At 44.8% G+C, this 25,451-nt stretch overlaps 1 protein-coding gene across 2 annotated transcripts in view; it reads right to left on the reverse strand.

Annotated features, from left to right (window-relative positions):
* Nucleotides 1-24,227, reverse strand: part of CADM3 (cell adhesion molecule 3) — a 31,712-nt gene extending 7,485 nt beyond the window's left edge. The window contains exons 1-6 of one of the 2 annotated variants that reach the window (XM_032154045.2): nt 23,981-24,227; nt 5,619-5,720; nt 3,415-3,555; nt 2,764-2,916; nt 1,934-2,071; nt 1,457-1,627 (exon numbers count right to left, since the gene is read on the reverse strand). In XM_032154045.2, coding sequence (XP_032009936.1) covers nt 1,457-1,627; nt 1,934-2,071; nt 2,764-2,916; nt 3,415-3,555; nt 5,619-5,720; nt 23,981-24,062 — 787 coding nt within the window. In that variant the 5' untranslated portion in view covers nt 24,063-24,227. The remainder of the gene's footprint in view (nt 1-1,456; nt 1,628-1,933; nt 2,072-2,763; nt 2,917-3,414; nt 3,556-5,618; nt 5,721-23,980) is intronic. The other variant, XM_032154046.2, reaches the window with a different exon arrangement.
* Between the last annotated feature and the right edge of the window lie 1,224 nt (nt 24,228-25,451).

Below are 25,451 nucleotides of genomic sequence, written 5' to 3' on the forward strand. Positions count from 1 at the left end.
GGCGAGTAACTGCCAGATGGTCTGGTATCTAACAGAGGAGTCTCTGGGGCTCAGGCAGGGGACCAAGGCTTTAGCTCTGGCCAGGGACCAGGGGGCGGGGGGAAAAGCTCCAGGCCAGGGCCTCACACTAGGAACTAATAATTAGAGAAGCACCTTATAGGAATATAGAACTTTGATATTTACAAAGTTCTTTCACATGCATTGTTTTATTTATCCTCACAATAACTCAGTGACTTAAGCAGGAGCCTCAGACAGATGAAATGCTTTGGCCAAAGGAGTACAACTAGTAAGTGGCAGCACTGCAGCTAGAATCTGGATTGTCGGCCTGTGGATTGAATCTGCTAAATGAATAGTGATGCCAACCTAAACCTACCTCAGGTTAAAGTTTGAGTAGTGGGTCTAAGATATGATTAAATAACACTGAAGTTAGGAAAATAATTGGGCCTAGGTTGATTCCACAAGAAGAGGATGAAGGGCTTTGATTATTTTGAAAACTGCCCAACTTTTAGGTAAGTTAAGACAAGAAATACACCATTTACTAACTCTAACTTCTCCCGTTGGACTTTAGCTGATTCTTTTCCCTTTGGTTCCTCCACCCAGAAAGGCTGTTCTTTACAAATTTCCGAATTTCCTCAGATGAGAAATTCCCATTTCCAAACTTCCTCAAAAGTGTCCTAACCATACTAAAGGCAAATTCCACAGAGGGTGTCAGTGTCCTTGGAAGGGCTAGGAGTAGTGAAAGTGACAGTGGCCATTTCAGGTCAGAATCCCAGGAAAATACATGGTGCTGGGGAAAATAGGAGAGTAGTCAGTAAGGAAAAGATCTGGGAATAATGATGCCAGGGAAACTGTGCTTTCCTACCACCCATATTTTCTTGAAATCATAAATTGTTAAACCAAGATAAAACTGTAGTGATCCCCATGCTCATCTCTTTCACTTAGCAAATATAGAATCAAGCTCAGTGGGGTGAAGTAATTTTCTGAATATCACAGAGCTAGTAAGTGGTGGAGTGCAGACTAGAAGCTACTTCCTGGGAATTCTGAGTGACCACAGTTACCACGACAGTTTGCAGTCTGGCTACATTACACTGGCCTAACCCAGGGGTTGGTATCCCCTTGGACCAAATCCTGCCACCTGCATTCTTCTGTAAATAAAGTTTTACTGGAACACAGCCCAGCTCGTTTGTTTACATATTGTCTATGACTGCATCCCTACAACAACAGCAGAATTAAGTAGTTGACACAGAGACTGTGTGGGTCTCAAAGCCTAAAATATTCATTATGGGGCCTCTGTAAAGAGTTTGCCAACCCTGGCCTTGTCCTGGCAGTCCTTGTTTCATTTCTTACCTATTCACTTAACTGTGCATGTTGTTTCATGCACAGTCACCTGCATTCTCTTTCTCCCTGGTCCTCATCTCATACCTCATCCTTCTTCATCCCCAAGCCCATGACATACATAAAACTTCAATGCGTTGAGAGGTGGATCTGTCAGCTCCCTTTAGAGATTCATGGTTCACAGAGCACACGATGTTCGCCCCATCATCCTCCCGGGTAACCTGGAATGTCACCGAGCTGCTGACAGTGAAGGTTTTACCATTGGGATCTTCCTGTATGCGGGTTGGTTCTCCTAGAGTGCAGAAACAGTGGCACACACACAAACACACAGAGAGAGAGACACAGAGTAAACCTAACATACAGATATCATGTGGGCCTCATTGTAGACGTACAGATGGTGAGTCCCAACCTAGATAAACTTAGAAAGTTGTGGCAGGGAGAATGTAGGCCCCAACACACACATAGGCACACAAAATATATGTCATTCCCCTTTTCTCTTCCATACCATGGAATGCCTCCTGTGTACATTCATAGACAGGCACTTCTCTCTCTTTCCAGCACCACTTTCTCCTGTAACCCCAAGGCAGGAGGTACTCACCGTGGAGTTCCTGGTCACCCTTTCTCCAGGTGAGCCGGGCTGCAGGCTTGCTCCCAGAAGACTGACAGTTTAGGGTGGCTGTGTCCTTTTCCCGTAATGAAGATTTATAACCGGTGATGGTGGGCTTCTGTGGAATTCCTGCCATGGATAGGGGATGGCCAGGATAGGAAGGAGAGGCCCCATGGGGTCACACTTCTGCTCTCCCTGTGGAGATGGCTTCTCTGTGTACCTAGGTTCTACTATAATTTCTGATGGGTAGAAGACTAGATAAATCATCTTTCTTTTTTATCTCCTCCCTGAGGACCAGAAGGGAAGGCCTGCGGGAGACAGCATGGCAGTGAGGAGCTACGCCATAGCACAGACATGATACATGACCCTCCACTTACAGCACAACTGGGTGGCCACAGAAATAGTGTGAGTCTCAGAGAGGCAAAGAAGGAAGTTGAAATATAGGATGAAATATAGGATGAAGATGAGAGCATGTAAGCAACTGGGGTACTTATTTTGGAAATTATAACACATGCATGTCTTGTGTTTTCCTCACACCATCTTGGGAGGTAAGTGGAAGGGATATGATCATCTCTCTGTTATAAGAGAAAATTCAGATTCAGAGAGAGTAAGAACTTTGTCCTAGATCAAACAGCAAGTAGAGCACAAAGGATTAAAACCCATTTCTTTTTACATTTTATCCCATCGCCAGGGGAACACAGGCTGAACTTTCCTAAAGTGCTTGGAGACTTGCCTGGCTCCCAGATGCTTCAGGGACCCATCTAGAGAGGTTTGTTTGCAAGGAAGCATGCTGTAGAGACACTGGGGTTTGGGAGTCTCACCTAGCACAGTGACAAGGGACTTGGCAGTTCGCACAGGCATAGTGAAGATTGAGCAGGTGTACTCGCCCTCGTCTGCCAGGGCCACATTGCTGATGCTGATGCTGAGCTCGTGGGGAGTAGAGGTAACCAGCTGAATTCGATTATCTCGAAGGGCTGGGGAAATCAAGAGAATGGAAAGCAAGGATTTTACTGGCACCTTTCATGTTTACCTTCCAATCCCAGGCCAGCTTCTTTGGGGGAAGGGGTCTAGTATGGTGGGTGGGGAAAAAGTAACTGCTCCTGAGTTTAAGCAGTCTTTAAGTCATTCAATCACTTTTCTGGGTCATTAGACATAGTAGCCTAAGAGATACTCAGAAAATAGGTTGGATTTCGTGAGCTTCCTTGTCAGATACCTGGGGCAACATTGACTTCAGCTTCCTGTTAGAGTTCCTGTGAGGTGAAATCACTCCAGAACCCTGTAAGACTATGCATGCTCTAAACCAGAGCTGCAATATTGGAACCGGTTGGGGAACTCATGGCTTATTATATCCTCAAACAGCAGACCACCATGTTTCTCAGCCTCTGGACGACAGGGACAGTTCCCCTTGGTGTCTGCAGTCCCCTCCTCTAGCCCATGGTTTTCACGGAGAAAGACAACTCATGAAATACTACCTCTCTTCTCCCCAAAGTAGAGAGTCTGCTGAGCAGGGTTAGACCATTGCAGGGATGAGTCCTCGTGATCTTTCACTTGGCACTTGAGCACCACGGTGCCACCAGCCACCACTGTTTCATCAGATGTCCAGGGCTGGCTGTCTGCAGGAGTAGAAGAGTGTTAAGTTTCCTGAGGACCCCTAGCCCCTCCTCCCATTTCTGAGCCAAAGTACACCTCATCTAATTCAGACCATCCAAGGCCCTGGTGTACACAAGGTCTCTGTGTACCATTAAGGTTTCATGGGAGAAGGAAAAGAGGTGGTGGTGGCGGTGGAGGGAAAGACATCTTAGTTTTACTTACTTTGAATACACAGAAAAACAAATAGTCACTTGTTAAATGTTTCCTGAATGAACTGACAGGGCCACGAACATTTAGAGGAGTAAAGGCGCCCCAAATGTGCACATACCACTCCACATGTGTCTTTGCTGATATGGTTCTACCATTTACCTCTGAAAACACACATACATATCTGTCGTTCTACGTTTTGCCTTCCTGCCACCACCTACATATAAGAACAAGAACAGGAGAAGCAGTTGTGACTAATAATCCTAAAACTAAAATGGGGAAAAGGCTAAACCAGCTCTTGGATTGCACATTCATTTACACAAGAGGTAGCTGGTAGAAAACTGCAAAACAAACAAAATATTTTAAAAAGTGAAACATTTTTACATACATTTCAATTCGTCTAACAATAACTTCCCTTCAATCAAAGCCCTTAGCATATTCCCCATGGTATTAGTGTTACCCGCCACCCAACACGCAACCCAAATCACCATCCTGATGTTGTCATTTTAAAGAGGGAAGGATTAAGGTTTTCTCTTCAATGTGATGAAAACATGCTTTCTAATCCTTCTCTCCTTAGTCAAGTTAAACAAAACAAAACAAAACAAAAAGGACTAGGAAGGTATCTTATGGATGAGGCATTTGAATCTCAACTGTGCCTTCTGGTCAGGCCTACCTGGGAGCCCCTCAGGCTCCATGACACTTTCTTCCTGTTGTTCCTTGTTCCCCACAGCATGGATTCTGATTTCCTGTACTGATTCCCTCATCTTCAGGACTGACTCTGTGACTCAGTAGCACTGATCCCCACTGAACAAATCTAAAATAGACAACACCTTCCAGCTCTGATTCTAATGCATCCACAAAAATCTGTTCTTTGACACTAAATTGTTTCACCAACATTGCTTATGTCTGAATAGGAAGCTAAGAAACTTACTTCCTACATTCCCCTGTAGAGAACTTTAAAACAATTCCATGCTCCCTTTGGCACCTACCTTACCCCTGCCTGTCTGCTTATTCCTTTCTTGGTTACTGGAATTCCATTTCCAAGAAATAGCCAATGGGTGCTCCCAGCAGAGCAGAGGCCCTGAGGAATGAAGATGTGCGTGCTGGAGTTGATGCTATTGACTGATAGCATCGACTGTTCAGGGTGACTGTTCCCAAATTGAAGCACAAGCCTGGTGGTTAGTTTCAGCATTAAGAATTGTAAAAATTAGTAGAACTGAGTGAGATCTTTGGGATCATGGAATCCCTCATTTTACAAATGTAGGCAATGAGGCAATGGAGATGCAATGATTGCCTAAGTTCATTGTACTAATCTGAGTTAGAACTAGAACTCTGTTCCTGTGTCTTTCAATACGGTGCCCTTTTCATTGAAATGCTTCTCAAGTCATCGTCTAAATTGAGCATTAAAACTATGATTTTGAGATTAGTGTACCAGGGACTGAGCTGGCTGAGTAAAGTTGAAAGTGATATATTCCTAAAACCTCTCAAAGGGTTTGATAAACCTTTCATTTACCATAGCCACGTGCCAATTTTTGACCAGTCATCCCTTTGTCCCTGGTTCCCTTTGAAGAATTCTACCTTGATTGTGTCTTTCCAGAACCTCTTTATTCTGAGTAATATATTCCCCTGGAATCATTTTATTTTTGGAAAGAAGTGTAGGGTGTACAGAGGTCTCTGTACTGGAGTAAGGGAAGAAGGAGTAGGTGCAACAGAATTTGGTGGTGCAGACTAAGAACTAAAATGTCAGATGGAAAGGAGAAAGTGCTGTGTGGTAATGAGAGGAGTGAGAACATGTGGTGAAGGCAACATGAGTGGGAGAGGATGTGAGGATGAGTGAGGGAACTGAGGGACATTGAGATGAGGGGGCCTGGATTCTCACCTTGACTGGCCAGCATGTCAGGGCTGCTCCAGACTGTGGAGCTGATGGCCTCGTCGAGTGGAGCCAGAGTTCCCAGCTCCAAATCCTGCTCCTGCCAGTAGCCTGGGGAGAGAATCTCCATCAAGCATGAGCCCTACATGTATCCTGCTACAGTGTGGGGCTCTACTTTCATTGCTGGGCATGTGGGAAAGGCTAGGTCCCTGTGAAAAATAGTTTCACCAGGATACCTAAGAGAAGGTAGGGTTCTTACCAAGGGGAGAAATTAACTAGAGTTCTGAAAAAGGAAGTGACTTTTTCTCCAAAGGCGTGAATTAAATAAAGGAGGATGCTAACTTTTATCAGTCAGTCATAGAATGTTAGCGCCAAAGAGATCTTAAGAGTTCATCCAGTCTAGTTCTCCCACTTCGCAGATGAGGACAATGAAATACTTAAAGGTTAAAAGTGACTTGGTGAAGGTCACTATAGAAAAATGAAAGACCACCAAAGATTTCTCATTCCTTACCCAGAATTCTTTCTGCTCCACCATATGATTCACTAAAATTACTACGCATTTAATAATTAGAAAATACTTTCATATGTAATCCTCTTAATAAACCTGTAAAACAGGCCGAGCGTGGTGGCTCACGCTTGTAATCCCAGCACTTTGGGAGGCCGAGGCGGACAGATCACGAGGTCAGGAGATCGACATCACGGTGAAACCCCGTCTCTATTAAAAATACAAAAAAATTAGGCGCCTGTAGTCCCAGCTACTCGGAGAGGCTGAGGCAGGAGAATGGCGTGAACCCGGGAGGCGGAGCTTGCAGTGAGCCGAGATTGCGCCACTGCACTCCAGCCTGGGTGACAGAGCGAGACTCCGTCTCAAAAAAAAATAAAAAATAAAAAATAATAAATAAATAAATAAATAAATAAATAAATAAATAAACCTGTAAAATAAGTGCAAGGACATTATCATTCCTATTTTGCAGAGTGGAAACAGAATGAAATGACTCGCCCAGTGTCATACAAATAGGAGATGAAGACTAGAAATTCAATGCCTGATTTTAAATACAAAGCTCTGTTTGTTTCATTGTGAGACTCCCACCATTGAAGAAACAGATCATAGTTAGGGCTGAAAGTTGTACGATGTCTTCCCAGATTGCTACCTTCTATGGGATACTCAAATTATCTTTTTTTCCTACTCTACCCTTAGCCCCTCTAAATGACTGAGTCTGCTCTTTCCTCTGGGACAACAAACCCCTTTTCCAGGGCCTGCGTCACCTCCTCACCTCTCTTCCTATAAGGTAGCTCCTAAAGCCTTTCTTGAGGTCCTGCAAGGAAAACTAAGGAAACCAAGAAACTTACTTCCTACATTCCCCTGCAGAGAATTTTAAATCAATTCCACGCTCCCTTTGGCACCTACCTTACCCCTACCTGTCTGCGTATTCCTTTCTTGGTTACTGGAATTCCATTTCCAAGAAATACCCAATGGCCTAAGTACCTAGCCCAACCTGAAAAGGCGGAGGGACAAAGAAACCGGCCTTGCGAATCTTTTCAAGGTCTCCCGCCGCAGGGCCCCGAAGTAGCCAATCAAGTGCGCAAAATTCAGTGAGCTCATCCGCTGCTGAGCAGAGCCCGGAGCTGCTACGTGTCCGGGCTCTGGAGTCCCGGGTGAACTTCGTCAGTCGTCCCAGCGCGACCCAGAGCCAGCTGGGGAGAGGCAGGTGGGAGAGGAGAGGGGAGAAAGGGGCGCTAGGACCAAGAGAGGGCGCGCGGGGGCCAGGAGGTCGAGATTACAAAGAAAAGTGGGACGTGGGCTTAGGGTCCCTGAGGAAGAAAAGGACAGGACTAGGGAGAGAATTGCCTAATCAGAAGCAAAGGGAAAGAGAGGCGAGGGGAGAGAGGAGAGGGGAGAGGGGAGGGAGAAGAGGAGGGGTATAGGAGAAAGAGGGGTGGAGAGAGAAGGGAGAGAAGGGGAGGCCGGAGGGGGGAGGGAGTCAGGCAGGAAGCGGGCAGCGTTAGAGAGTCCTAGCATGGGAATGGGGCTCTGAGACAGCTGCGGAGTTTCCCTGGCCTCCATGGAGACACCTCCCCTCTTCTCCGCTCCTCACAGACAGCTTCCAGGAGATTTTAGGAATTACTCTGTTCTTAAATGGGAGAAGCGCTAATGCCCAAATGCTGAGAAGGAGTAAAGCGGAGAAAACAGAGAAAAACAGTCACAAATAGAGAGAAGTAGGCAGGAAAGGCGGGAAAGGGAATTGTCAGATTAAAGAGAGGCAAGCAGGATGAGAATGAGAGAAGGAAAGGGGGCTGGGGAGAGGGCCAGGACTGTCACATCCAGCAGGGGCTCTCCCTGAGTGCCCCACACTTACCCTGCTACCTTCTGTGCACATGGAGGATGGAGGCAACCTGAAGGTGGTGAGTGCTCATATTGTTTTTCTGGTTGTGTGTTCATGGGTGCACTGTGTCAACATCAACACACAGTAGGGAACCAAATTGGTTGTGCCAAGGTGTGGGATGGCAGAGGGACAGGGAGAAGACAGAGAGGGCTCACACTTAGCCCCTCGGTATTGGTATCCAGTGCACAGTGAGTACTAAATAGGCCTTTGCTCAAATGAGTGGAGGAAATAGCCGTCTCATACCATAGTATAGGACTTTCAGTTTGCAGAGTGGATTTTCAACCACGAATTCGTTTAATCTCAAAACAAACTCAAGAGATAGGCAGCCAGATAGAACTGCTTTTTACAATGAGGTTCAATTACTTACCTAAAGGCACACAAATAGCATACCTCTCCAGAATCCTTTCTGCCTCTGATGGTGCTTTGGGGGCTTTTTTGACATTTTATGTTTCTTATGGCATTCCAGTGTGATTTACTTGTTTAGTTATCAGTCTCCTCATCTAAACTTTGAGCTGGTTAAGAGCAGGAGCCTTAAGTTATTCATCGTTGTATCTTTAGCACTTAGCCCATAGTGGGCTCTCGGTGCATTTAATTGGCTCTGGTAATTCATTCAGCCACACTTGGCACTGTGCTATGTATATTGTTAATCAGGCAGAGCATGTATTCTGTCCAACAGCATGGGCTTAGTCTTCACTCTCCTGCTTCTTCTTTCATCTGTGCTTTTTTCTGCATCCTCCTCAGTTGCTTTTCTCCTTGCTCATATTTCTTTCTTCCCTCCCCTCCTCCTGCATTTCACAGGCATCTTTTTTCTGCATAGGATGAATAAGTGAAATGGTGATGCAGATCATTCAAACCAAACTGAATTGTTCAGATGAGAGGACTGATAACCAAATCATCTCCAATAAATGGCATATTTGGGATATGCATGATGTATTGCCTTTATGGGTTTACAGAGAACTCTGGTTTGTGGTGTCTTAAGAAACTGTGTAAGAGGTGGCTGTTTTTTTCCTTCCCCTGGGGGTGACATTTCTCCCTCTAAGTTTGAAATGCACTTATAATCTCATGTCTTCTCTTGAGAACTGTCTCTTAATACGCTTGAAAGTTATCCTGTCATTTTATAAAATTGTAAGCCTGTATAATAAATTCCGAATGGCCACTCCCCAGGGAGTGGCTGAGTGATTATAATGCTATCAACAGAAACATGGATAAGTAGCAGAAATTATAACCTGGGTTGTGAAAGACTTGTACCTTCTTTGGATTCAGATTGTGTCAGTCATTTATGACATCAGCATGAATTCTCTCAATGAATGCAGACTGGAAAGGAAAACTTAGGAGTACTCTGAATGGGTGGTATGGAATTTGAAGTGGAAATAGGAGCTCGGAAGGAGCTTCTGTCATTGAGACCATACAACCATTAGTGAGAGAAGGCTCAGGCTGCTCAGGTAGAAGAACAGATGAAGAGATCTTCAGTAATATCGGTCATATTCTTTCCCTGCTTAGAAACCGTCACTGACTCTCCACTCTCTGCAGATAATACCCAGAGTTGTCAGCCTAGCCTTCAAGGTCCTGTGCAGTCTGATGCCGAGCTCCCTTTCAGTTTTGTCTTTTCTCTACTCCACTCACTCCGCATTCCAGGCATGTGAAGCCTTTTGGAATTCTCTCTATGAATGCTTTGTTTTCCTGCATCTGCTCCTTTGCCTGCAGTAAGTTTGCTGATAATGCCCTTCACCCATCTTCACATGTCTAAACTTTATCTATGAATAAAGCCTACATTTTGTGGCATTTCTTTCCAGAAGTCTTCCCTGATTGTCCCAGATTGAAATAATTCCCCATTTCTCTGAGTTACACACTTTATCTGCTTTTTCTTAAATTATGCATTTCTTTCTACTTTGTACTGCAAGTTTGACTTTCCTCCCAAATTATAAGGATTCCATAGGTAGGGTCTGATGCATTTTGCATCCAGTATTGGCCCTAATATAGCATATTGCTTATAGAAGGTGCTTAATAAATATTTCTTTATTAAATGAATCAGATACTAAGTATCTACTATTGTAAGAATTAGGTTCAAAATCTGCCAGTAGAGAGGAAACAGCAAACCAAACAGGAGATGAAGAAACAGGCCAAGGGAGATGGTAGACTACCTAGAAAACTATAAGACAGAAGAAATTGGTATTTATCAACAGTTTCTATATGTCAGGATCCAAATTAGTTGCTGTATATTCATTATTCCAGAACAACGTTTTAATAGATAGATATTATTACATACATGTGAAAGCCGAGTTAAGAAACTTGTCCTTATGATGTATCTAATAAGTACTGGGATAGGATGGACTTTAAACTTAGACCTCTCTGACCACAAAGCCCCAGGCTTTCTGCACTTCTTTACTACACTGTCCCCCTCTGCAGAAGCATGTATTTTGTGTGTGTGGTGGTAGGGTAGAGCGTAAGCTGGGAAAGATTCCTTGTTGCACTGCTGGCCAGGGGTGACTCACCTAAACAATATTTACAACATTCACCTGCAGTATGATGAAAATGACAGTATAGCAAATTGGAAATGGGCGCCTGTGGTGTTGACGGTCCTGTGGTTTGTACCCACTGAATTGCATTTTTACTTGGATGCCTTAATGTGCCTGCATCTATACCTTTGGGACTATTTCATGGACCCGTAAGTGCCTTACCACGTGGGATTCGTCAGATAACCAAGCAAATGGCATGTCTAGTTAAAAAAAAAATCTCCTTGTGTTTTCATAGCACTCTAGCACCTAGGCTGAAAACTAAAAAATTATCTTCTTATCTGTTCTGAATTGCTTTGGAGGTTTCTTAATTCTTGGTTTATTTGCTCATGGGTTCTAGTATCTTTAGGATTTCCAGCATTTTAAAGGACAAAGCAGCCCTTTAACCCACTGATTTTCTTCTTATTGATTGTTCATATTAAGAGTGGCAGAGGTGGGAATTGGAGAATTACTAATGTGCTTATTTAAAGCAGCATTGGCACCTGTTACTCAGTTTTTCACTCATAGCACAGAGTCTCACACATAATAAGTGCTCAATAAATATTTATTGAATAAATAAATGAGTAACTCAAATAAATAAAAATGTATTGTCTTGAATTTAAGTAACTTTAGTGGAAAGTCTATGAAAGTCTGCCAGTATAACCCCGGATTGCTTGGTTTATATATTGTCCCTGCCGTGTCTGTTTTGGGGACCTACAACATATTGGCCTTACAGCCATAAACAGGGTCACAGGTGCACAGGTCAAATGGTGAAACAAGAGGACAGAGCTCTCCTGAATAACTGCTGCTGGCCTTGCCAGTGCTTGGGTCCAGAGTCCCACTTCCCTGACTGTAGAAAAAAAAAGCTCCCTGAGTAGGAGTTGATGATGATGGTGATGATGATGATGATGACTCAGCATTTCTCTAACTCCAGAGTTAAAAATACTGTTCATCCCAGCCTACTTGTTATTCCTCACGACTACCATGACAGGTGGGTGGAGGAGTGTTATCTCCAAGGGAAAAACATATTGGGGGCTGCGGCCCAGAATACTGAAGGGACCCACTTTTAGAATGGTTTATCTACATCCATTGCCGGGCTCCTTGTCCAGATTATGTCATTCTCATTTTTCCCTAACCCCAGCTTCTTAGTGAATTCTATGTACAGTAGGATCACACACACAAGAGACTGGCCATAGCAAAATCAGGATTAGAACTCAGCCCCTGGAGCTTTTCTTTATGCTCAGAGTGACAGTTTTCTTTGACAGTGAATGTTTGGTTGTGCATTTGGAAGAAATCAGACCACTTCTATCTGAATTTTGATTTAGCTGAAAACTTCAAAATTTGGGGGAGTTGCTTTAACTTTAGAGCACAAAATGCCGGTCAGAAGGAACTCTGTACAGTTAACTTCCTTCGGTTGTTCTTGGGCAGCCAGCAGCGATGCCTCATTTACTGAAGTCACTTTGTAATTTCCTAATCTGAGACTTTGATTGCCTGAATGTCAAAATATTCTCTTATTTCTTGCCTTCCATTCCTTTCTAACTCTGTCTGCCCTCCATTAAATTCCTAATTCCCTAATGGCCACGTTATAATAGTGCAGTCAAATAGAAGCTGGGCCATATGGGGTGGGAGTTATTCTGTCATCTGGTACCCTCTTTCTTTTCAGATACTATTTTTTCCTTTTTCGTTGCTCCTCAGGGAAAGGCCTCTTGTCCCCTCACAGGCAGCAGGATCTCCTTTCCTTAGCTCCAGTGCGCTCCAGCTCACGTCCACTTTGGAACTTCAGAGCTCAGTCACGCTTCAGCTGCCTACCTCCCTGATCTAGGCCTTCTCTCCACCTCACTGCCCCATCCACCCTCTTTCTGGCTGGGCTACTGAGACCTTGCTCCCCCTTGTTTCCTCCCTCTATTATTTCTGTTGCTCTCTGGTTTTCCCTCCTATAGTCTTGTTTATCAAGCAGCCTCTTGATAAACTACTCGGTCCCAGCTTTGCTTTACTCTCCTAGGAGGCATACAGGATGTGAGTGAAGATAGATGGTCAATAGGAATGGAGAACAGAATCTTCACTATAAGAAGTCCTAACGTGTATTAGCTGCTTAACTTGGTAAATCCTGGGCCAGAGATCCAGGATTTATGGACCCAGGGGTCCTACACTATTAGATTATCTGAGAGATTTAGATTTGGAAGGAACCTGTACCCAATCTGGGCTCAAACAGGTTTATTATTACACCTTGGCAGACATCTTTTGGTTCCATCCTAAGCAGGTTAAAAATGAAAGGCTTTTGTTTTCTGCTTTGGGAATGGTGTGTGGCTAGGCTTTTTCAGGCTGAATGAGGAGGGAATCTTTGAGATAGTTAGCTACCTTGCCTGTGGTGGGTGTTAAGTTGGGGTTAAAATGAAAAGCTTATCTTAGAGTTAACCCTTGGTTCGCAATGAAAAACAATTATTCTTAACATTTTTTAATATCCAAAGTTTAAGAGAAAATTCAAATGTTTTCCCCTATCCAAACTTTTAAGGTATTATGAATATATATATTTTACATATTTCCTAAAACCTTGCAGCCAACTTGCGTATCTGGTCATAGCCTACTGAATCCTAAGGGTCAGAGGTGGTTATTTCTAAGATCCTTTTGGTTTTACAGAAGGATGGAACTAATGCCCTTTCTGACTCTCTATTGCCAAGTTCAGTAATTCCTTTTTTCTTTCTGTTGCACCTAATTCTGCCCAAAGTATTCTCCCCTCTATGATTCTTAGAAGTGTAGATTTTTATAGTTGACAAGATATTAAGCATCATCTGGTCCAATCCTCTTATTTTAAAGATGAGGAACCAAGACTCAGAGAGGTTTAGGAACTTGAGCATGGTCACACAGGCAGTGAGTGAGACCTGTACTCATTGATAGTTTATAGCAGTCCTTGTGGACTGGCTAATTCAGTGGTTAATTTGACACTAAGTGTGATTATATTTCCACTGACACCCACTCTTTCTATGCCCCATCTCCTGTGCATGATACTGAGGAACTCCAGGACCGTGGACCTTAAGAGAAGTAAGTCTACTAAATGCCCAGTAGGTTGGAGAAGTTGGGTTATGATGAAGAGGGAGTCCCTGAAGATGGGGCAGATGGCATCTTCTTACACTTCAGGGATTTACTGGCAGGTTCCAGTTCACACAGAAGAAGAGGCCATTGGGCAGAAGTCACTGCCATATCCTTTGGAGCTAAAAAGGGTGACTGTGAGGACAGGTCGCATGTGTGTGTGCGTGTGTGTGTGTGTGTGTGTGTGTGTTTGCTGGCATCTGCAAGGTGAAGAGCTGAGGGAATGCTAACCTGATTGTGAAGCCGGAGACAGGGGCCAGAAGAGAAGAGAAAAAAAAAAAAAGCAGAGGAACATGTCCTATTCTTGAGCTGGAGAGAGAAAAAATCTGGAGGCAGAAGTGGGCTTGTGGTAGGCTGAGGGGGGCCCTCAGAGACTTAGTTAAGATTCCGAGGAGCAGAGACTGGGAAGTGGGTGGCAGGGAAGGAGGTGGGGACAGCTGTTGCTTTGATTTGCTATTGAGTCAGTGTTCTTGGTGCATTAGCACCAGGAGGGAGCCCTAGGCTGGCCCCCAACCAAAACAAGCCCCTCTGTAGCCAATACTGAGTTGGAGCAAGGAGAACTGCAGTGGAGAGACAAAATGGAAGGGGATTTGATCCCAAAAGAGTCTCTTCCTTGCCTTAGCTGCTTCCTTCTGGGACTGGGCTGTGTGCTCTAGACAAGCATCTAGTGTTCTGCCCTAAGAGGATGAGAGGGTGAGGTGAAACTGAGCACAGGGGAGGGCTCAGTGAGGACCTCTAGAGCACAGATTCTGTGCAGGTACTGACTCTCTTCAGTTGTTTTGGAGTAGGCCCCTGAAGACAGGATGATAACAGCCCTGAGCCATTTTAGGAGTGCCTGTTTATCTCATCTCCTCATTCCCTTCTCACTATGATCAAACACTTTAGACATACGGACAGGTATGACTTGAAATCTGCATTCTAATGCAATACAGTCAGGAGGTCAGACTTTGAACTCTTAGTTGTCCTCTTAAACTAAGTAGAGGGATTTTATACCCTTTCCCTCAATTTATCTTGCTGCTTTCACACATATGTAATAGAACTGGGGGGAAAAAGTTCCTCATCTTAGGAAAGTACTTGAGAAAGGGAACATAACAGAGTCAAACGCAGAACTCAGTTTAGCTCATTGGAAGGGTATGGGAAAATAGAGACTGGGAATAGGCCAGAAATCCCAGAAAATTAGGAGAAGTAAAGAATATATTCTCTGGAGATGAAAAATCTCAGCCCAGGTTCCAACAACTTTCTCATACTCTGCAGTACCTATCCCAGTGCCCCAATACCTGTCTGAGGGCGTGGATGAATTCCCTTTCTCAATGGGCTCTGTCTTATTCTCCTATGCTCCTTATGTTGCACTTTAGATATTTCAGGCTGATGGCTTGGTGTGGTGGGATAACAATGCTGTGGAAAAGTTTAATTTGTTAGAAGTCAAGCAAGAAAGCACTCATCTCTGCTGGTTCTGATTTTCCTGACTTGTTTTTACTGTTTCCCTTCACTGGATGATCAGAGTCAGGGTGTGGATGACAGGTTCAGGGCAATGGTTAGGAGCATTACATGAAGAAAAATGTGTTCTGCTCTACACACCCACACTACTCTAGTTTCACTGATTCCCCCAATCCTAACTGCTATTTAGTCTCCCTGCACTCTTCTCACTTAAAAAAAAATCTGTATTTTTAAAATTGCGGTACATTGTTCGCATTAGCCTCACTTTGTACCTTCCTGAGAATTTAACTCTTCTGTGAAATAGATACATTCTCCCAAGTCCACAGATCTCACAGTCCCCAAAATGGAAAATAACATTTTCTCACAGTCCCCAAAATGGAAAATGACATAAAGAACTCTTATCTCTCTTCTTAAATCTCCATTGAGTGTCTCTTATTTGATGTGGGCAAACACGCATTTTTGTTCCCTAAGATAGATGCATGTTTTGACATGTGCCCCTCAATACACACAAGACACTCTGATTCTCACTAATCGTATTTCTGGGTTTTTTTTTTCTGACATGAACACACGGATTTTATTATGACCTAGATACAGAGCCCTTTTCACATGCCCATATTAATCAGAACCCCTTACTTCCAGAAAACCATATGGCTTAAACTCAGAGATTCTCCCCAAAGCAGAATTCAGGCTCTCTCTTCTGCTCAAACTCCCCAGGAGAGGGCCAGAATCCTCTCCTCTCCAGGGCTGAGGCTCAGTCCATCTGTCACCGACATTGGACTCCAGGGCTTGGAAACCAGAAAAGAGTTGGCATTAAGTGGCAATTGAGGATAAATGAAAATATGGGAGGCTCAGGGGCTTGGTGGTGGTAATTTTTATATTTGTGTGAGATTAGCAGATAGAAATTATGGGAAGAAACATATAATATGTATTTGGAAAGGTCTCATCCTTAAGAACTACAGCAAGAACTAGTGAGTGCAATTGTTCCACTGTAATTTTTGCATTTGCTGGGCAAAAAAAAAAAAATGATTAGGAGCAGATGGTAAAACTGGCTTCTAATTTTATAATAACTCAAGAACTCAGCTCCAGGCTCTTCAAAGACTGACTGACCGCTATGCTAAGTTCCAAGTTACCTGTCATTGATGTACTTACTGAAATCAGAATTGGAAGTAAAGCGCCAGGTCATAGGAGGGTAAAAGTAAAATATGAAACAAGAATCTGCATATTTCCAATAAAATCTGGTGTCAGAAGTACTAGTTCTTCATCCTACCTTGCCAGTATTTGGGAGTATATGAAGAAAGGGGAGAAATGAATAATGGCTAGCCTACAGATGAGTGCCTGAGATCAGCCTTCATTTCTTTTTCTTTTTTTTTCCCCAGGGCAAGGTGATGCACCTGACCTTCTTGACCCTGAACTAGAAGTAAATGAGCTAAAGGTGCTTATAATTAGCAATCAATACACAATTAGTGTAAGTCTGGCTGGGGAAAGGGAAAATAAATCCTTAGAGAAGACAACATTTTAGTTTGTTCTTTAAGTTATTTAGCTTTCTTATTGTTCTCTTGGAGACTTCCAAGAGAAAGAGAGAGAAGAGAAGGTTGAAGAATCCCAGGGGTAAGAGTTCACATTAAAGAATGATATATGTGCTGAAAAATATGTTGAGATTTCTGTATTTGAGTCCTTTCTGAAACCTGCCTGCTCTTCATGAGAACAGGGGGCTTAGGAAGATGAGTAGATGGGAGACACTCCAGCTGTTACTATAACCCTAATTCTGTCTTGCTGAAGGCTCGCTCATAGAGATAAATCACTCTCATTACCTGTCCTTGAGGAATGAAGTTTCTCCTTGTTTCAAATGAAGAAATGAAAGAGGAGTCCTGGAAATTCATCCTGGAAGCCTACCTCTCCAACTAGACTCTGCTGTAGGTCACTCATAAGTATTAACTATTATATTAACTCTTATCCATAAATTGACATGGGAAAATCAGCATTTAGGGGATGAGAAGCTTGTGTAGTTCTGATGTGATGTGAAGAACAGGTTGGCTAATCTAAGACTGACAGGGGCTGAGCACTCTCAGCTCCCTACCCCGTTTGATATCATCAGCTTATTGGAAGATACCCTCAAAGCATAGCAGAGTACAGTTTAAAGATGCATCTACTGAGATATGGCCAAAGACCTGTGCTCTGGGAGAAGATGGTTATATTTAAAGCCATTTAGTTTTGTACAAGGTGGTTATAAAGGTGGGGAAGTTAAGTCAAGATTTTGATATTTGTTTTCTCTTATACATGTACTAACCAGGCCTAACCCTGCTTAGCTTCCGAGATCAGACAAGATCCGGTGCATTCAGGATGGTATGGATGTATACTTGATACTTGTTTTCTATGCCTCTCATTTACCGGATTCCTGCATTATCTATTCTGATAACCCATTGTTATGTATTGTCTTTGCTAAGGTTGAGGGAAAAGGGTAAAAAAGCACCATGACAGGAAAGTTAAAGTTGGTTGTCATGCTCAGAGTGCTCTTAAGAGGTACATGTTTATAAACTGAGTAGGATTCATTTTACACTCCACACTTAAAGTGTATACAGTCAATCCTGCATATCCATGGGTTCCACCTCCATAAATTCAATCAATTGCAGATTGAAAATATTTTTAAAACCTGTGCCAGTACTAAACTTGTATAGACATTTTCCCCTGTCATTATTGCCTAAACAATACAGTAAAACAACTATTTACATAGCATTTAGATTGTATATGGTATTATAAGTAATCTAGAGATGACAAAGTATACAGGAGAATGTGCACAGGTTATATGCAAATACCACTCCATTTGTATCAAGGACTTGTGCATCTGCAGATTTTAGTATCTGTGGGAGGTCCTGGAACCAATCCTTCATGGGTACCAAAGTACAACTGTATATGGTTATCATATAAGAGCAATACTATCTCAATCTAAAACAGAACTATATATAGTTGTATTTTTAATCTATGAATCCAGATATGACAAAACATTCAGTTCTTCTGAGGCCATTTGAGGCCACTGTAGGCCACAATTTCCTGAGCATCTTAGAAAAACCTTCTAGCACTTCTTTTTTAACCTAAGAATTGCTTGCCCTTCTGTTCCCTTTCTGCAGTTGATCAGATGGCTGTGAGGACTTCCTAGATCTATATCTCACAGTTTTGTTATGTGTTTGTGGTGGAACAGGTCGGGGAGCATAACCAAGAACATGTGTGTGTTTGTGGTGGCAGGGAGGGAGATTCCAGCCCTGTTCTGGGGACTGCACTGTGGAGAATAAGGAGATTATGAAACTTGGAGGTAAAACAGGACCATGGAGAGCAACAAGAAAAGCCTGGAGTGTCACTGTCAGGGGCTAGCACCATGGAGAGTTCAAGGCACAGGTATAATAGTTTGCTCCATAAAGAACAGGAGAACTGGGATCATGGGGTAAGGCAGCCAGCTCTCAAGCACAGGAACTAAAAGAACAGACATCATGGCTTCTATTAGGATAACTCTACGCTCATCACTTGCTCTATAAGGCCTCCTGAAGTGCTTTATTTGAACTTGTCAGGTTGATACACAGCCAAGAGACTGTGCTGAAAAATGAGGACCACCACCAGACTCAGTTTGTCAACATGAGCCTCTGTGATTATGTTAGATACCTAGATATTAGTGGTGATGGAGGGGCTTTTAATGTGGTACAACTTATCATGAGTAAAATTAGGCCTATCTTCTAAAGAGGGAACAGAGGGCCTGTGCCCCCTCAGAGACAGTAGGACGCAAGAAAGTCAAAATATGTATTTTCGTCAGGTAGGGTATGAGACGTATCAGACTCAGAATGTCCCAATGTATCCAAAATTGCTGTAAGTAGTTCAGACAATCACACTAGAAGAGAGGTATGGAATCGTGCCTCTTAAGAAGAGTATTGTTCTCAGGATTTAGAAGTTTCTCTGTTAGTTGAGGAATTTGATGACAGTCTTAAGGCTTAGGAAAATTTTGGTAAAGAGAGAAATGATTCTTTAGTAGTTGTTGCTTCAGTGAAGAATATGTACCTTTACTTCTTAGCATCTTAGCTTCTATTGTGTAAAAATCTCAACAGATTCATGTGTTCAAGCCTCCTGAGAGCTCAACTTCTCTGTACTAGAAGAGATGGATCTTCTTGTCATATATAATAGAATTGGACTGGGTTTTTACTTGGGTAGTTATTGGAGCCCTGGGCACCAGCTAGTTCTGATCTTGTAAAAAATCATCACTACTGCTGATCCTAGAGGCAGAGACAGGTCTCTAGCCCTGGAAACTTGTTCTTCTTCATTTTATGATGATTTGGAGTGTTTATACTTAATCTGAGCAAGTTTTTAGAAACAGAATCTTTTTCTGATGGCTTGCTTCTCCAGGGTCCTTTTCTGATGGTTTGTTTCTGTCTTTTGTAAGCATTTCCACGGGGATTGCTATTCTCAGAGATTAAGGGTGGACCTCTAAAACAAGACCCCATACAGGAAACAAAATGTTCTAGTACATGGGCCTATAGTCAGTGTTAAACATGAAACATTACATTCTAACATGAAAAATAAAAGAAAATATAATTACCAAAACCTTATAATAACTTTGAATTTTTCACTCAGTAGTCAGTAAGGAGCTGGTCCAATCCACAGCTTACTTTCAACAATAATCTGGAACCTAGATCACCATCCTTAGGTAAAATTCCATTACTGAGAATTAGATGACAAAAAAGGGATTGTTGAGCCAGTATGCAGTTCCACTGGAGTAGGAAACAACAAAGAATAAGACTAATAACAGCCCCAGGGGTTTTCTTCCTCTGGTGATATTTTTTCCTACCAAGTGATTTAAGGAAAATAAACTTTTGATCCTGTTTTACATATTATTTGGACTGCAAGAAAGTAGTAACATCAAGAAGTACCAAAATCAAATCTAAGAATTTACAGAGCAATGGCACAACCTCTCAGTTTGTTATTTCAAAGTAACCAGAACGCCAAAGAGATGCTGTCTGTGGAATTTTATGGCTGCAGAACTATGAGTCACTCTCTCCAAGTGAATAGTGAATATCTCCAACAAGGCACTCTTGCAATTAGATTTGGACCTTCTTTCTTCTTCACTTGGAAGAGGAAAGAGAAAGAGCCTAAGGGTAGTAAGCTGGCTCATTCTATCAGTTTAGGACAGAGGATTTTGAACTGTGCGGTAGAACCCCAGGTAGTTCCTTAAGGATTATAAGAATGTGTAAAAGCCAGTAAGACAGGGAAAAGGGATATAGGTCTTACTTCACTATTTCAACAACAGCAGTTCTCCTTTGATATGTTTTCCTCATTTGTTAAAAATGTCTCACATCTTTGTTTTAAAAACAAATGAGAAAACTGCTGCCCTAGAGGAAACTATTAAAACTAACAGTGCTATCCAGATCTATGAAGAAGCTTAGAATAGAATGGCATAACTGCTGGGTAGGCAGTTGACATTACATACATTAGGACCTACATGAAACACACTGATTCTTCATGGAATTAACTAAACTCTGCTATACAAGTGTCTCTGTGATAGTCTTAACTTTTCTGTGGCAGAAAATGCACATGTCTAAAAGGAGAGCATATCCTTCCCAAGAGTTACAGCTGCAACTAGGAGGAGAACAGGAACAGAAACAGAACAGTTACAGCTGCAACTAGGAACAGAAACTGGATGGAGTCGATCTGCCAAACAGATCTGTGGACAGCAGTAGAGTGAATGCCTGCTGGACTTCTCTGGCACATTGGGCATGATGTCCTCACTGGGCATCTGGCCAGGGGGCTGTAGAATGAATGGTAGCGGACAGAGGTCATTGAGAAGAAATAGATGTTCATGTGTGGGGCAGTGCAGTACAAGGTTAAATTGCTGTAACCTTATCTGAAACAAAGAGAGGCTATCCGTCTATCTATCTTTACCCTAGGTCAAGCCACAGAGTGCTGGAAATAACTTCAGAAGGAAGAGCCCAAGAAAGCTGGTCACAGTGTTGAATATTGAGCTGTTCACCAGGGAGAGGACACATTAAGTTCATAGGACTTGTGTCCTCCAAACCCAGAATTGTCAACCACTGTGAAAACTAGTGGGGAAATGTGAGAAGGAAGGGCAGATGGGACATTCTAAATGTCTTACCTGTTCCTGAGCTTCTAGCCACAACACTCATGGCCAGTCTTAGTTATCAGTTGCTTGCCCTCTCAATCCCTGTTCAGCCTTATGAAGCTTAAAAGATTTATGCTGTGCTCCAGGGAATGATATGCCCCAGCAGCACATTAAGTTTGTTTTCCTTTTTCTAAATGGGAATAGGAATGCTACCACAACACCCTTGACAATTCAAACATCAGCATAAGAGTATCTTGTCCTTAAACCTTCCCACCACATCTCTCATAGTTTTGGTCAAACATTACCAGTTAAGATACATATACATATTGCCTAGTTTTCTTCCTAGGGGCTCCAGGCCAACTCAGGGGTACGAAACACATGCCCATGATCGTGTGCAAAATAGTCTTCAGGATTACTGTCCGTGAGCATTAAATCTATGCATTTACCTCCCACCACCAGCACTGGCCTTCTTAGATCCAGAAACTAAAAGATAGAATTAATTTAAGACAGAAGATATGGTGGTTATGTCTCATGCATCAGTGTGTCCTGAGATACTGCACACCAGACAGATGTCCATTATCTGTAAAGATAATGCTTTCCAAGGAAAATGATGCTTGGTTTGACTCTTTTTTGGAAACAGACCCCTCCTGTTCATCTCCCACTTCCCCACCTCTCCTCTAGAAATTCCCCATTCAGAAGTTACTGCTTTCCACTGTTTCTCTCAGCCACTGCTCTGAAGCATATTTCTAAATATGAGTATATAACATTTCTCTTCCTCTCAACTTTAAGCCTGAATAGGGGCTGAGTCCCCAGTTTGAGGACCAAGAAAGAAGAGTGTAGTTGGTGAAGAAAGACTTGGCTAGTATATTGACTTACTCTAGTCTATAGTTTTTTTTACATCTTAGAGTAGAAGAGCTCACAGCTTTCTGGATGACGTCTTTCTCTCTTTTTGGGGCCCAGCCTAGCACCATCAGTTCCCATTGCTGAACAGTTGCAGTTTGGATCATATTTGCCTCTCGTCATAAAACTCAGCAGGTTAGGAAGGCCAGGGGCTACAGCTGAAAGTCAAGGCCTAGTAGGAGGGTCATTAGTGAAGCACAAACACCCAGCAGCCTCTCTGTCGTGCACTTAGCCTGCTCTCCCCAAGGACTCCCTTCAGCTCCTCAGTGAGTGGGGTCATCAGTGCAGTCCTCTGGGGAAGGGGATTCCACATAGGGGAAAGGAGAGGCTGCTGTCTCTGTGGTGACTAGGGCGGGAACTCCCTTTGGGGAGTTTGATGGGTAGAGGGCGGAAGGAGTCAGCCAGCCAACTATAGGGAGGGGATCCCCAGGGCCCCCATACCAGGGGAAGCCCCTTTATCACGATGGAGACAGGGCTGGGGGAGGTCAGGCGAGGTGGAGCGATTATTCCTCCAGCACCCTGGCTCTTCGCCTGTTTTCCTCAGATGAAATTCTCTACATCATCCTCCCCAGTTTCAACCCCTCCCCTCTCCACCCCCGCCCCGCCCTGTGCCCATCCCTGCTGGCCACTGGGTCCATCGCCCAGGAGCCACCTCCCCTTTCTCCTCCCCTGCGGTTCTTTCTGTTTTTCGTTGGCATCTGGCCGGGCATAGCCACCACCCTCCCCCTTCACTCTCCCCACTTCCCTTTGCTCCACAGAGGTCCTGTTCCCTCTCCCCCTTCCTCCATTCCAGCCCTCCTCCTCTTCCGACAGGGCGGCGGGGAGAGGAGGATGCATTCCTTTAGTCTCTTCACAGCCTGCCCTCCCTCCTCAGGGACCTGAGGCTCGGAGCTGTGGACCCCTTCCGGGTTTCCCTACACGCTGCCCCTCTGCCATCCTACTAACCGTTAGTAGCCTTTAAGAAAGCTGAGGTGCCCCCACAGCGCTGACCTACATAGCCCGGCCCAGGGCGGGAGGGGCTCTTCCCCAAGTCCCCTCACCCCTGGCCCCGCCTCCTTTCTCCCCCGACTCCCTTCCTTCATCTGTCTACCATTAGGAACCAAAGAAGGTTTTGAGTTCCAGACTGGGGCAAAGGGGCTAGGTATGCTACCCCATCCCAAATTTGGGAAAATCAGTGCTTAGCCCAGGAAAGCTTTGGGTTTCTCATGCATCCTCCTCCCCAAATATCTTGATTCTTTCTTTTGCGCTCCCCCCTACCCCCACCCCGCCTCTGCTCCTGTCGGATTTCTTTTCCCAGCTTCTACCACTGCCAGGGATATTGCCATCCTGGGCCCCCTCCGCCCTGTGTTGTTGTTTTGCTGCAAGGATAAGGGCCCCCGTCTTTGCCCACGCCCCCCTCAGCAGCCTCACCCAGGCCCCCTTCTCTGCCCACTCGGAGCTGCGCCGCGGGTTGAGGGGGGACGGGCGGGGGGAGCAGAAATGTTTGCATACAGCAGTTTGGGGGATTGCGCTGGCTACCCAACCCCTACAGATATACATACACAAACACCCGACACACGCCCTGACTGAAACAGCGACAAATCTCACTCCGCCCCCAACACACACTGACACAGACATACACACAGATACTGACACAGAAACGCAGAGCCAGACACCAACACAGACGCGCGCGCACACGGACAGCAACACATCCAGACCCCGGGCTGCTCCTAACGGACATCAGCCCCGACAGCCAAACCCCGGTGCACACGCAGACACACGCTCGGTGGTGTACACAGAAGGGTGCACACGCCGGCACACCCACAGTCCACAGAGACACGGATGCTCAGAGACAGACACAAGGGTATTAGCAGCGGCTGGTGACTTTAACCCCTGTTCCAAACAAAGCCAACAGGCTCCCTCAGCCAGACTCCCGATCCCAGCCCCCGCCTCGGGTCACTCCCCACCTCCCCAGGCGCCGCCCCCTCCCTCACTCACCGTCCTGGGAGAGGTTGGCCCCACCGGGCGCCCAGCAGCAGGCGAACAGCAGGAGCAGGAGAGAGGCGGCTGGGGCCCCCATAGCGCTTCCCGGCCGGCTCCCTGGCTGGGCGCTGGCGAGCCTGAATCCCCGGGGGCTGGGGATGGGGAGGGGGTGGACTACGATGTTGACCGAAAGGGCGCCCCCGAGCCGCTTTGGAGCCCGGGGCCGAGGTGGGGACCGGGAGGGAGCCGGCGCTGCTGCAGTCGCGGGGATTAAATAGGGCGCTCGGAGCAAACCATTTGGTTGGAGGTGGAGGGGGTTTGGCGGGGGGCTGGGCTGGTCGCGGGGGGGCCAGGCTGCCGCATTCCCCACTCCCCCCGCCTCCCACACCCCCTCCTTGCCTTGGTGGTGCCTTCCACCCTCTCCCCCGGGAGCTCCGCCAGCCAGGCTCGGGTGTGGATCAGAGGGAGGGAGCTGGCTCAGCAGTGGGACCCCGCGCTCACCCCTTTAGGCTTGGGGTGGAGGGAGGGGAGTCGGATAGGGCCATGGGCCAGCTGGCGAGTGCGGCCACTGCAGGCCTGGGCAAGGGCGTGCCCACTAGCCTGAGATCCTCCAACTCCGCCCTCCATCCTTTGGCAACTGGGGATCCCCTTAAGCCCTGGGGTCACCCACCAACCATGTACCCAGGGACATCTCTCCAGTGGATAACTACTAACTCTCAGCCTTCTCCTAAACACTAACATCCCTAATTCCTCTTACCCAAGAGCCAATAGTTATCTGTCCAGCAACAATTTGTGGTCCCTGGCCTTAAGCCCTGGGGTCCCCCTATCAACAGTGTACCCAGGGACATCTGTCCAGTGGATAATTGCTAACTCTCATCATTCTCCTAAACGCTAATATCCCTAATTCCTCTTACCCAAGAGCCCATAGTTACCTGTCCAGCAACAATTCGTGGCCCCAGGCAATCTCCCTTGAAAGGCATCTTCCAGCAAACTCCCAGGCCTTGGGAACCAATGTCTCCCTTAATCTCATGTCAAGGAAATAACTCACCCTCTGAAAACATGATTTCACCCCAGACTCTTGTCCAATCTGGCAGCCTAACAAAGCAACTCAGTCGTTTTCTTTCTTAACCCTCCTTATTCCATCCCTCTAACCCCCAGTCCTTTTCTCCAATATTTTTTCTTCTTTCTTGATCTTTTGCAGGATCTTGCCTATCTCAAGTTTGAGTTAGTAAGGTTCATGGATGAAGAGTCTGATCTAGAAACCCTCCAAGGACCCCTGCGTCTGTGACCAAAGCAGCTCTCATTCCTGAGGCCAGATATAACAAGATGAGAGATGCAGGGTGTTTGTACTTGGTCTTGGCTTAAGTGTCCCAAGTCCCTGGCATTTGCCATTCTTTGTGACTGAGTATCTCCGAAAGAGTCTTGATATATCTCAGAAAGAGATCTTTCTAAATCAGTTTTACTGAAACATAGCTTTTGGAAATAC

This window comes from Hylobates moloch, unplaced genomic scaffold (assembly GCF_009828535.3).
Source record: "Hylobates moloch isolate HMO894 unplaced genomic scaffold, HMol_V3 SCAFFOLD_5, whole genome shotgun sequence".
Classification (NCBI taxonomy): domain Eukaryota; kingdom Metazoa; phylum Chordata; class Mammalia; order Primates; family Hylobatidae; genus Hylobates; species Hylobates moloch.